Source organism: Culex pipiens, chromosome 3 (genome assembly GCF_016801865.2).
Source record: "Culex pipiens pallens isolate TS chromosome 3, TS_CPP_V2, whole genome shotgun sequence".
Taxonomy (NCBI): Eukaryota; Metazoa; Arthropoda; class Insecta; order Diptera; family Culicidae; genus Culex; species Culex pipiens.
Genome location: NC_068939.1, coordinates 7,616,125 through 7,628,911, shown reverse-complemented (window position 1 = coordinate 7,628,911; position 12,787 = coordinate 7,616,125). Strand labels below are relative to the sequence as shown.

The following is a 12,787-nucleotide window of genomic DNA, read 5'->3' as shown; positions in this document are numbered from 1 at the left end:
TAAATATACTGCCCATCGACGAGCCCATGCCGATCCCACTGTGTGAAGCAAAGCTGTGTGGTGCTGGCCAAAAAGCCATTCACAGAAGAAGAAAGCATAACCACCTCTTTCTCTTCACTTTACTACCAGCACAACACACGATCACGATCACGAAGTCGGTTCGTTTCTTTTCGCCAAGTCGCCGCCGAGTCCGGGGTCGCTGTTTCTTCCACGACGACGGCGGCTCAAGTCAGTTTGCTTTTGCCCGTCGGAGAAATCGGATCTGCCAGTTGGAGTTGCTGCCGGTCGCCATTCCCGAAGCCGGTTGTCGTCGGATCGTAGTGTGCGTTGCTTTCCCGCGAGCGATCGCAGCCGAACAGACGTGGAATGAAGGAACAGTAAATAAATTCCTGTAAATTTACACACGCACACACATCACTGCAAAAGCGCTCGGCGTGTGATCGTGAAAGAGGAAAATATTTTCACCTGAAGTGCCGAAGAGAGTTTGGATGGAAGTGTAAAAAGTCGTCGGCGAAAAGAGAAAGATGAGCGGAACAAGATCGCCGACGTAAGTCGGTGACGAAGCATATACGTGTCAGGTTGAAGTGAAAACATCATCTTAATAAAGAGAAGCAAAGCGAAAAAATCAAGTGTGGAAAATCCGGGAAGAAATCAAATCGAGGAAAAATCTTCTGAGTGAAAACGAGAGAAAAGAGTGAACGATCGCGATCGCGATCAAGAGTGAGAGTGAGAATTCTTCTTTTCCTCAAATGATGCTGCCGCCGCGGTGAATGTTTTGTGGTTGTATTTATGCAAATTAGGGAGTTTTATTCCCCATCCCACCCCGACATCGGCTAGTTTCCCAACATTGTGGTGACCGAAAGTGAAAGAAACATAACACAAACGACAGCTGAGAAGAAAGAAGAGAAAAAAAAGAAGCAGAAGGGATGCTGAGAAGAGAACGCGAGAGATCAACGACGACGACGATCTTGAAGTAAAAGTGAAACTCGAGTGAAGGAATTTTCGAGTTGAGACGAAGTCGTAACAGCAGCCGCAACAACAACAAAAAGCTCAAAGAGGAGAGCGCAAAAAAGGAGCTTTTTTTGGAGTTTTGGGAAGAGAACAGGTACGGCGCGCGCAGCTTGCTCAAATGAAAACGAGGCAAATTTATGATTATTTATAGGTCAGAAAACGTGCCGCAGCCAAGTGCCAGTGCGCATTTATCATTATTTGTGAAAACGAGCTTTTTATCGCCATGATTGTGGCGAGGTGGTTTTCAAGTTGTTCATTTGAGGGAATGCTCTCGCGCTGAAGGAGTTGCGCAGCGTGAAAAACCTACGGAACGACTTCAAAAGCTCGAGTCCGAAGTGTGAAGAAAACTTGTGGCACATTTGTTGTGTTTACAGTGGTGTTGGTATTGTGAGACATGTAATAGGGAAAAACTATCAATCTTTGGGAGGTTAAAAGGAATAAGTAAAAAAAATTATGGGTAGGAATTGAAAATCTGTCAGTTGTACAAAATTTTCCTTTTTATTAAGAATCAAGAAACATAAAAAATGGGAATTAAAATTTAAATTTCTTTTTGTATTTATAAACAAATTTTAATAATGTTTGAAATATAATTTAAAATATACAATCTCAAAAGCATTAAATATAAAAAAACATGGTACATCGTTTATAATTCATTATTTAAAATAACTCCAAATTGTATTTTTCCAATCCTCTAATCAAATTTTTATTTTGAAATCTAAAACATTTAACTATGTTTGGCTGATGGGTTTTGATCAAAAGTGTCCTTTCCATGGAAAATATCATTTAAAAAAAAAAAACATTACAAACTAGCATTTTAAAATACTAGGGGTAACATAATTCTTCTTCAACATTTTCAAGAAATCTTTAGCAATATTATTATTATTCATTCAATTTAATGAATTTCTGTAAGTTACCGCAATTTATCATAAAACCTGTACGGTTGAGTTCAAGATATAACAAGTTCAATTTGAAAAAAAATGTTCCAGCAGTAAGTCATCTTCAACTTAGCTGAAGGATTTTTTTCGAAACACTAAACTGATAAATTAAACTTTGGACATGTTTCATTTAAAAAAATCAGGGATAAAGTACGATTTATTCATTTTTTTTTGTATTTGATACCAAAAATACTAGAAAGATAAATAGACATGAAGTCCGTAAACGTTTTGTAGTTGATAAGATTGTCGAACAATTCATGCATAAAAATAATAATATTCGATAAATTTTAATTGTTTTCCTTGTTGTATGGAAAAGATTTCTTGGAGATTTTTTGCATTACTTTCTAGTAAAATGTGTGAAACTAAATTCGATTTTTGTTATTTATCTTTGTATTCTACAGTTTCCATTATCTTCCCAATTGAAAAAAGAATAAAAACAGTTCTATGATAGTGAGAATGCAAAAAAAAACAATATTACAAAAATAAAAAAATAAAACTATTTTTTAACCTAATTTTAAGACAAAAAATAAGTAAAATTATATCAAATTGAAGCCCCGATTATCCAAACTTCGATTTCAGTCATTTCAGTCAAATGGTGGAATGGTTGATTGCAAGTTGATTGTCTTAAAAAAACGACTAAATGCATTTTTGCAATATTTCATCACCGCCATTCTGGCCGCCATCTTGGATTCAAAATTCTAAATCACTTAAGAGTAGTTAAGTGTGTGTGTGGTTTATGGGAATGTTCATGAATCACGTAATGAACGAAATTGATGATTTTTTGACTTTCAAAAAAATAAATTGATTTATGACAAAAAAAAATATTTGCATTAAAAATAATTTATCATGAGTAATAACTTATAAATTTTAGTTTTGGAAGAATAACAAGACCAAAAATATTAAATAAATTTTGGTGTTGACAAAATCGAGAATATTTGAAGAAATTGTTGCCAAAAACAAGACAGCACTTTAATAATGAATTAATAAAAAATATTGGTGTTCCTTGAATTTCGCGCCTTTTTTCCGAACTGTGGTCTCGAAATTAAAAATTTTGTAAAAAGTTCAAAACACCTTGAAAATCGTCATTAAACGTTATGCATTGTGTTTTAAATAGTTAACAATAACTTTTACAATTTTTTTTCAATAACTAAAATGTTTAAGCTTTTTTTTTTTTTGCTCTCATTGAACAAAAACTTAAAATAAAATTGGCATTGGCCTTATCTGAATAATAAAAATATTTTATCTGAAAAAATTGAAAATGTATTTTTTTTGGCTTAAATTTTTTTTTTGAGTTATACAGCTAATATTGGTCCAATCATCAATATTTTGAAGCAAATTAATGGATATTTTCGGAACTCTACGAAATATATTTATATATATTTTTAAAAAATCAATTTAAATAAAAAAATTTAAGTCAATTTGTTTCGCCTTTGTAATGAGATTTTGAAAAAATCACATGAGGCCAGTGTGGGAGTTCCGGAAGACAGCTCTTGATCCGGGGGTTATCAGAGCAGTAAAAGTAAATTTAGTAGTTACAAAAAGTTTATTTCTATTTTTCAAAAACATCGAAATATCAAAATAAAAAAATAGTTTCAAAATCAAATTATTCGCTCTACAGCATTGCCTTGGCGTTCTCGATTGCGAGATTCCTACTCGAAACTAGGTGTCCGAAGGCTTGATTGTTGAGGCAATTGCAAACCTCTTTTCACACCTTAGCTTCCATCCACCCTGGGATTCGAACTGACGACTTTTGGATTGTTAGTCCAACTGCCTATCAGCGACTCCACCGAGACAGGACCCAGGGAGACGACTCCTACACCTGGACTGAGCTAACGACCTAACCTTTTGGTTAGTCCGGGGCCAACATTTACTTTCCGTCCGACGGAAGGCGTGATCAGACAAATCTCGTCTCGAAAAATGCCACCGGGACCGTCTGGGATCGAACCCAGGCCGACTGGGTGAGATGCAATCACGCTTACCCCTACACCACGGTCCCGATTTACATTGCTCAATTTGATTCTTTTGTGTGTAAAAACTGAAATGAAAAAACAGGTATTTTTTCTGACTGCCCCTCACCACTAGTGTTCCAAGATCCTCTACGAAGGTGGGGCAACAATATGAGCGTTTTTAATAAAAATCGTCGCTTATGGACACCGCCAGACCAATTTTAGAACAAATTTCAGATGATGGTGGGGCAATTGCAGCATGTTGCCCTATTCTGTGCACATACATACATCACATACATACCAACATCTTTGGCGGAGACATCAAATCGATCTGAAAATTGGTTTTATTTAACTACAAAAGGTTTAAATAATTTTTATATAACGTTTAAAATTGTGTACACTAGGATATAACAAAAACGACTTATTGGTGGTCATTCAGTAGCATAAAAAATAAGAGTATACAAATTTAAATAACAAGCGAAAAAAAAAAATAACAAGCCTTGATTTCAATATTTCAATAAAAAATAGTGTTTTATAATGCATTATACACCTGTCCTATTGTTTGTGATGCTGTGATGCCGAAAATTCAAAATATTGTGTAATGAGCTCAAAAATGCTAAATAATTTATAAATGCAAACAAAATAATCTTAGATTGTTTTCAGTTCATTAGACTTCTATTTCATGAAAAAAAAGAAGTTTTAAAAAAAAATCCCCCTGATTATCAGACCAAATTTGAAGCGAGGAGGAGAATTTGAGGGGAAAACATAAAATTTGAAAATATTTGCAACTGCCTTATTGTTTAAGGGGTTACATACATGTAAAAAATCTCAAAAAATCATATTTCCGATTATTTATTAGATCCTTTCAAAAGATTATTTCCAATCACTCCTGAAAGTTTCATTAAGATATTACTTGATTTAAGTGAGTCGAAGACGATTTAAGTTTAAAGTTTTGCCATGCGCAAATCGAACCGTCAAACTTTGTGAGCGTTTTTCTCAAAACACCGAGTTGATTTGCGGGTGCCACGATATCTCTAGATGGGATGGACCAAATTAGCTGAAAGTGAGGACTCTCAAGACATATCCCGTGTGCATGACGAAGCCTGATTTTGAAATTTAGGTTTTTTAAAAATTACAAAAATCAAAAACTGTTATTTTTATCTTTTTTTAAAATAAACTTTTTGAGAATCGGCCTTCGTCATGCACACGGGACCCATTTAGTGAGTCTTCACCAAAATTTTGAGCCGATTTGGTAAACGCAGTATTGAGATATCGTGGCACCCGTTTTTTGAAACTGCTAACTTAAAATAGCTATATCTAGGCAATGGTACATCCAAATGTCTTCATATTTATTTTGTTAATAGATAAAATAGTAGTTTATGCAACAAGTTGCAAAAAGAGGATTTTTTCAGCACGAGTCGTACATTTATCCAACGAGGTTCACCGAGTTGGATAAATACGACGAGTGCTGAAAAAATCATGTTTTGCAACGAGTTCCATACAACATTTTTTGCAATTTCGAAAAACACCCATTGAGTGAAATTTTAAGTCGAATTTTCATGTATTTTGTCAATAAATCGTTTAAATCAAAAAAATGTTGAAAAGTGTTACTTTTCGAAACAAGTGCTGAAAAGTTCAACTTTTAAGCACCCATTTCAGTGCTGAAAAGTGTTACTTTTCAGCATTTATTTTGAAAAGTGTTGCTATTCGATTCTGTTATTTTTGGTACAGAAAAGTATGCTATTTCGTCGTTCAAGAATGACAGGAAAAGTAAGTAGTTTTGTGTGGTAGCAAACCCTATTTATGTTATGCGACCAGTCCCTAGCCCACCCCTGGTTGACAGTGACAGATCGAGCCTGTTCGGCTGATCTGTCAATGACAGCTCAAGCCTGTTCGGGCGCGTGAGAGCAGCCATCCCTGTCTCGTCCTCTTTCTTGTGTGATCCTTCGAGGAGGTAGGTTGGTTGCTGCTGCGGTCTTCCCTCGGCGGACGATTTGTTGGATCCAATATGGAGGCCACACATTGGCGACCGTGGCAGAAGTTTAGTTTATTCTTTTCTGCAGCAAAACAAGATTCAGCAAATCGTTCGCTGAGGGAGGAAATTCGTGTTATAAAAGTGATTCATTTTCTTTATGACGGAGGAGTTTTGAGGACAGTCCGCGGCTAAGTGAAAAAAACAAAATGGCGGTTACGAGCGCAAGACAATCATGCGAGGCACGCCGGAAAGGGAGCATTAAAGGCTGCGATTACCGTTTTTGTGTATTTTTTTTTTTGAATCGCGAGGGGCACGGTAGGCCTAACCGGCCTACCGTGGAAAATAGCCTGGAAGGCCGCGATAATCGGAGAGTTTGTTTTGTCGCGTGAGGCACGGTAGGTCGAAAGGGCCTGCCGTGGAAAGTAGCCTGGAAGGCCGCGATGATCAAACATTTGTTTAAACGCGTGAGGCACGGTGGGTCACTTCGACCTACCGTGGAAAATAGTCTGGAAGGCCGCGTTACTTTGAAAGTTGTTTGTTTTGTCGCGTGAGGCACGGTAGGTCGAAAGGGCCTGCCGTGGAAAGTAGCCTGGAAGGCCGCGATGATCAAACATTTGTTTAAACGCGTGGGGCACGGTGGGTCACTTCGACCTACCGTGGAAAATAGTCTGGAAGACCGCGTTACTTTGAAAGTTGTTTGTTTTGTCGCGTGAGGCACGGTAGGTCGAAAGGGCCTGCCGTGGAAAGTAGCCTGGAAGGCCGCGATGATCTAACATTTGTTTAAACGCGTGAGGCGCGGTGGGTCACTTCGACCTACCGTGGAAAATAGTCTGGAAGGCCGCGTTACTTTGAAAGTTGTTTGTTTTGTCGCGTGAGGCACGGTGGGTCGAAACGGCCTGCCGTGGAAAGTAGCCTGGAAGGCCGCGATGATCAAACATTTGTTTAGACGCGAGGGGCACGGTGGGTCACTTCGACCTACCGTGGAAAATAGTCTGGAAGACCGCGTTACCTTGAAAGTTGTTTGTTTTGTCGCGTGAGGCACGGTGGGTCGAAACGGCCTGCCGTGGAAAGTAGCCTGGAAGGCCGCGATGATCAAACATTTGTTTAAACGCGTGAGGCACGGTGGGTCACTTCGACCTACCGTGGAAAATAGTCTGGAAGGCCGCGTTACTTTGAAAGTTGTTTGTTTTGTCGCGTGAGGCACGGTGGGTCGAAACGGCCTGCCGTGGAAAGTAGCCTGGAAGGCCGCGATGATCAAACATTTGTTTAGACGCGAGGGGCACGGTGGGTCACTTCGACCTACCGTGGAAAATAGTCTGGAAGACCGCGTTACTTTGAAAGTAGTTTGTTTTGTCGCGTGAGGCACGGTGGGTCGAAACGGCCTGCCGTGGAAAGTAGCCTGGAAGGCCGCGATAATCAAACATTTGTTTAAACGCGTGAGGCACGGTGGGTCACTTCGACCTACCGTGGAAAATAGTCTGGAAGGCCGCGTTACTTTGAAAGTAGTTTGTTTTGTCGCGTGAGGCACGGTGGGTCGAAACGGCCTACCGTGGAAAGTAGCCTGGAAGGCCGCGATAATCAAACATTTGTTTAAACGCGTGAGGCACGGTGGGTCACTTCGGCCTACCGTGGGAATGGAATAATGTGTCTACATCGACTGCGAACTTGTTTTTTTCCTCTCCCTATTTTCGCAGAATTGCAACAATGCATTCAAAGCGTCGGTTCGTTCTCGCTCCCCGCCGCGGGAGTTACAGCTCCGACGGTTCAGACTACGAAAACTCGGTGATCAACCACTCAGGGAGATGGTTCGAAGACGACCTTGACTCGTTGGACGTTGCCGCAACGGAGGTTGTGGAAACGGCGGACAAGGCTCCGGATGTTGAAAGTCGGCTCGATCGGATTGAAGCTCTCTTCGCGGAGTTTGCCAATGACAAGTCTGGGGCCACGGAGCACCCTGTCGGCACCGTGAATAGACAGGCCGCTATCTCAACGCCTGCAGCGCCAGTCGCTGGAAACGGGGCGTTGGCCCATGTCAGCGGAAGCTGGGAGAGTCACGCAGCAGGACCGTCGCGTGGTAGTGGGAGAACATCGGTCGCGGCTATTCGTGTTGAACGAATGCCGACATTTCCATCAAATGTACCACCGGGAATGATGTGGGAGGCGTGGCAACGTTTCGTAGGGAACTTTAACATCGCTGCCGATCTAGCCCAGATTGACGACCCGACGAGCCGGTGTCAGCTCATCTTCCTGCACATGAGCGATGAGCTCCAGTCCATCGTGCAGGCCGCCGATCTTAGGCCTCCGCTAGGGAGACTGGACTGCTACGATCAGTTTCTACAGAACGTAGACAACCACTTAAGGACTGATTCGAACGCGGAACATCGGGCTTTCATGCGGATGGAACAAGCGGAAGGAGAGTCTACGTGGACGTTTCACGCCAGGCTGACGGAGAAAGTACGACTGTGTGACTACTCCCCCAGCGACCAGAAGAGATTTGTGTTGGCACAATTGCTCGACGGAATGAGAGATCAGAAGATGGCGGAGATGGCAAGGCTGATGAAGCTTGATGCTAATGCGGTGGTGAAGGCAGCCAACCTGGCGGAAACAGGTCCCAAGAAGCCTGGTTTTACCAAGGACGAGCCAAGACGCATCGAAGAAACGAGCGCGGGCGTTCCGGTGTCGGTGCAGCGGGTCGTGGCGAAGCGTAGCGGCGAGAATCAGCAAGCTGGAGGCTTTCGTAGACGACACAAGCCAGGAGATAATTTGAACCACGCCGTCAAGAAGTGCTGGAGATGCCGCCGTCCGGAACATGAGACTGGAGAGTTCTGTCCGGCATACTATCGGCGGTGCAATAACTGCGGGGAGACTGGCCACTTCGCTGTTGCTTGCCAGAAGAAAAAACGCGCCAACGCCATGTTCGACGAGGACCAGGACGACCGTCCGAGGAAGGTCAAAAAGGACCAGGTATAAACTGATGTTCAGTTTTATTGTTGTTGACCAATAAACGGGAACGAATCCCCCATCTTGTTAAGGGACTAGTCGTTTCATTCATCTCCTAATGTTTCCAGGCTGTAAACTCCATCTCGCGAAGTGACACGTTAATCGAGTGCCGGCTTGGATCATCAAGTCCGATCAGGTTCCTCATAGATTCCGGATCGGACGTAAACGTGCTGGGGGGGGCGGACTTTGACAGACTCGAGCAGGAGTTCTTGAACGGCTTGGCTGAACTCCGTTTCGTAGACCAGCGGACTAAAAGTCTACGGGCGTACGCTGCAGACGATCCCATGCGAGTCCGTTGCGTTTTCCGGGCGGTAATCGAGGTTGTCGGTGCGGAAAAGCCTCGGGTCCAAGCAGAGTTCTTCGTTGTTCCTCAGGGTCGCCAGTCTCTGTTGGGGCGATCAACGGCAAATGAGATCAAACTGCTCGAAGTTGGCCTTGCTGTCAACAATTGTGAAAACACTGAGCAGCACACAACTTTCCCGAAAATGCCAGGAGTAAAAATCAAATTTGCCATCGATCGATCTGTTCCTCCGATCAGAAACGCCTACTACAATGTCCCTGCGGCGTACCGCGAGGCTGCCAAGAAACGCTTGAAAGAGATGGAGTCACTCGGAATCATTGAGAGGGTCGAATCTGCTCCCGAGTGGATAAGTGGCCTCTCGGCCGTCCCGAAAGGAAAGAATGATTTCCGCTTGGTTGTCAACATGCGGGGCCCCAACAAGGCAATCAAAAGGGAGTACTTCCGGTTGCCACTGCTCGATGAACTGAAGGTGAAACTTCACGGGGCCGTTTACTTCACAAAGCTGGATCTGAAAAGCGCGTTTTACCACTTGGAGTTGAGTAAGGAGTCGAGAGAGTTAACCACATTTCTTTCGGAGGATGGCATGTACCGTTTCACGCGCCTTCTTTTCGGCGTGAACTGCGCGCCGGAGGCGTTCCAGAAGGAGATGTGCAGGCTTTTCGCGGGAATGGACAACGTGATCATCTACATAGATGATATCCTCATCTTCTCAAACAACATCGAAGATCTCCGGCTAGTCACGGCCCGCGTCCTCCACATTTTAAGAACCAACAATTTAACTCTCAACACCGACAAGTGCGAGTATGAGATGACACACATCACTTTCCTCGGTCACGAACTGGACCGTGAGGGCTTCCACGTGGACGAAGCGAAGGTTAAGGACATCCGCACTTTCCGGCATCCGGAGACGGCTTCTGAGCTACGCAGCTTCTTGGGGCTGGCGTCGTTTATGAGTCCTTACATCGAAAACTTTGCAGACATGAGCAGCCCTCTCTGGGCCGTATCCACCAAACCCACGTGGAAGTGGGGTCCCACCCAGGAGACAGCGTTCCAGAGGATTAAGGAACGGATCGCGAACTGTACGACTACGCTGGGGTACTTTTCGGATAGCGATGAAACGATCTTGTACACCGATGCTTCGCCCAATGCGTTGGGTACGTAAATGATCGGGAGATTATAAATAGCTTAGCTTAATGTTTTCATAAATATTTAAATCACAATCGATTACAGGTGCTGTCCTTGTGCAGCAGGCTGCTGGGGAACATCCCAGAGTTATCAGCTTCGCGTCAAAGGCCCTTACCAGCACTGAGAAGATGTATGCCCAGAATCAGCGCGAAGCTCTGGCTGCTGTTTGGGCAGTCGAACATTTTTCATTTTTTCTGCTGGGTAGGCATTTCACCCTTCGTACGGATGCCAGAGGGATCACATTCATTCTGGACAGGTGCAGAGAATACTCGAAGAGGGCGTTGACACGAGCCGATGGTTGGGCACTCAGGCTTACCCCATATCGCTACCAGGCGGAGTTTATACGAGGTACGGAGAACATCGCTGACCCATCTTCGCGCCTGCACGTTGGAGCCGATGACCCGTTCGACGAACAGCGAAGTCCTTGGGAAATTGCGGCACTGGAAGCGGGCCCTGTGGGATTCCTAACCGAGCAGGAAATTAAAGCAGCAACGGCAAAGGATGAGCATCTACAGCATGTGATTGACGCCCTGGAAACCGGAGTTTGGCCAAAGCATCTGACCAGGTTTGAGAGCGTCGCGGATGACCTTTCTGTTGAAGATGGAATCCTCGTTAAAACGGGGTGCGCAGTCGTTCCCTTCGACCTTCGATCAAAGACGCTGGAATTGGCCCATGACGGGCACCCGATGGCGGCTAAAATGAAGAGTATTCTGCGTGCGCGATGTTGGTGGCCAGGAATGCCGGCGGAGGTCGATAAGTGGGTGAGCTCTTGCAAGACATGTGCCATCAGTGGTCCCCCGGAGAAAACTACCCCGATGCGGCGTGCCAAGGTCCCTGAGGTTGTTTGGGAAGCCTTGGCCCTGGACTTCAACGGCCCCTACGCGAAGCTGAACGGGATTTCTATCTTAGTCATCATTGACTATCGTTCCCGATACCTCATTGCACGACCGGTGAGGTCAACGAGCTTCGAGGAGATGAAAACTCTCTTGGAGGAGCTGTTTGACAGGGAAGGTTTCCCGAAATACCTACGCTCGGACAATGGCCCACCTTTTAACGGGGAGGAGTACAAAAGGTATTGCTCCGAAAGAGGGATCAAGCCGGAGTTTTCGACTCCTCTGTTTCCCCAGCAAAACGGCTTGGCCGAAAGCAGTATGAAACTGGTCAACAAGGCGATGTCGAGTGCTTTGTCAAATGGGAAGAACTACAAGGAGGAGTTACGATCAGCGATCAATGCGTACAACGCGGCAGCTCACTCGGTCACGGGTGTAGCCCCTGAAGAGGTCATGCGTGGGCGCAAAATCCGGAGACGGCTACCGTTACTACACCCGGGAAAAGCTGAAATTGACGAAAAACGCTTCGAGGGAAAGGACAAGCGGACTAAAATGGCAGCAAAGCGTCGTGAAGACTCTCGTAGAGGTGCGCGAGACTGTCGCGTGAAACCGGGAGATTTCGTAGTTGTCGAGCGACACGTTCGCGCGAAGGGCGATACACGATTCGACCCTCAGCGATTCACTGTAATGAAGGAAGACAATGGAAGCCTTACTCTTTGCAACGAGGAAGGGCAAACCATTCGCCGCCATGTTACCCAGACCAGGAAGGTACATGAATGGCGTGACGAGAATCGCACGCCTGGCAGAGACGAAAGTCATCCACGTGACAGGGCCGAGAGCCATCCACGTGACGAGGACGTGAGCCGTTCGCGTGACAAGAATACTGGAGAAGACCGGGAGGTGTCGCGTCGTCCGACAAGGGAAAAGAGAGCCCCCGCCCACCTGAAAGATTTCGTTCAGGAAGTTCGGGAAAACTGAGTTGGAGTTAATTAAGACGGTTAAGAGTGTTGTATCAGCAAATAAACAACATGAAGTTCGTTCAACTTTTTTTTCTCTTAGAGAAGAGGGAAGATGTGTGGTAGCAAACCCTATTTATGTTATGCGACCAGTCCCTAGCCCACCCCTGGTTGACAGTGACAGATCGAGCCTGTTCGGCTGATCTGTCAATGACAGCTCAAGCCTGTTCGGGCGCGTGAGAGCAGCCATCCCTGTCTCGTCCTCTTTCTTGTGTGATCCTTCGAGGAGGTAGGTTGGTTGCTGCTGCGGTCTTCCCTCGGCGGACGATTTGTTGGATCCAATATGGAGGCCACACAAGTTTCACGACGGAATTGCAAAAATGTATATTTTAATGCCCTGAAAACAAATTAAAAAAAAATTGTGTGTGCTCATACCAACCCTTGACATTTTTGCCAATTTACATGTATGTAACCCCTTAATCAAAAAAATAATATAAATAATTGGAAATAGTTAAGACAACACTTTTGGATTCGATGTTATTTTTTATGATATATTTCAGAATACTCATGATTTTCTAATTCAATTTGTTTTTAATTTTTCTTAAAAAAAATGAATTATGAAGCTTTTCCATTTAAATTAGACAAGAT

At 44.0% G+C, this 12,787-nt stretch overlaps 2 protein-coding genes across 7 annotated transcripts in view; both read left to right on the top strand.

The window, feature by feature from the left end:
- The first annotated feature begins 275 nt into the window (after positions 1 to 275).
- The window catches only part of LOC120427562 (proteoglycan 4-like), a 46,865-nt gene continuing 34,353 nt past the window's right edge, over positions 276 to 12,787 (top strand). For 3 of the 6 annotated variants that reach the window (XM_039592441.2, XM_052709716.1, XM_052709717.1), the window contains exon 1: positions 278 to 1,105. The gene's annotated coding sequence lies outside the window, so the exon portion shown is untranslated. Of the gene's footprint in view, positions 1,106 to 12,787 lie in introns of all 6 variants that reach the window. The other 3 variants (XM_052709715.1, XM_052709714.1, XM_039592449.2) reach the window with 2 other exon arrangements.
- Positions 9,152 to 12,487, top strand: LOC120426659 (uncharacterized protein K02A2.6-like). The gene is made up of 2 exons (XM_039591451.2): positions 9,152 to 10,322; positions 10,399 to 12,487. Exons 1-2 carry the CDS (start codon positions 9,152 to 9,154, stop codon positions 12,159 to 12,161), a joined length of 2,934 nt encoding a protein of 977 aa, XP_039447385.1. The 3' UTR covers positions 12,162 to 12,487.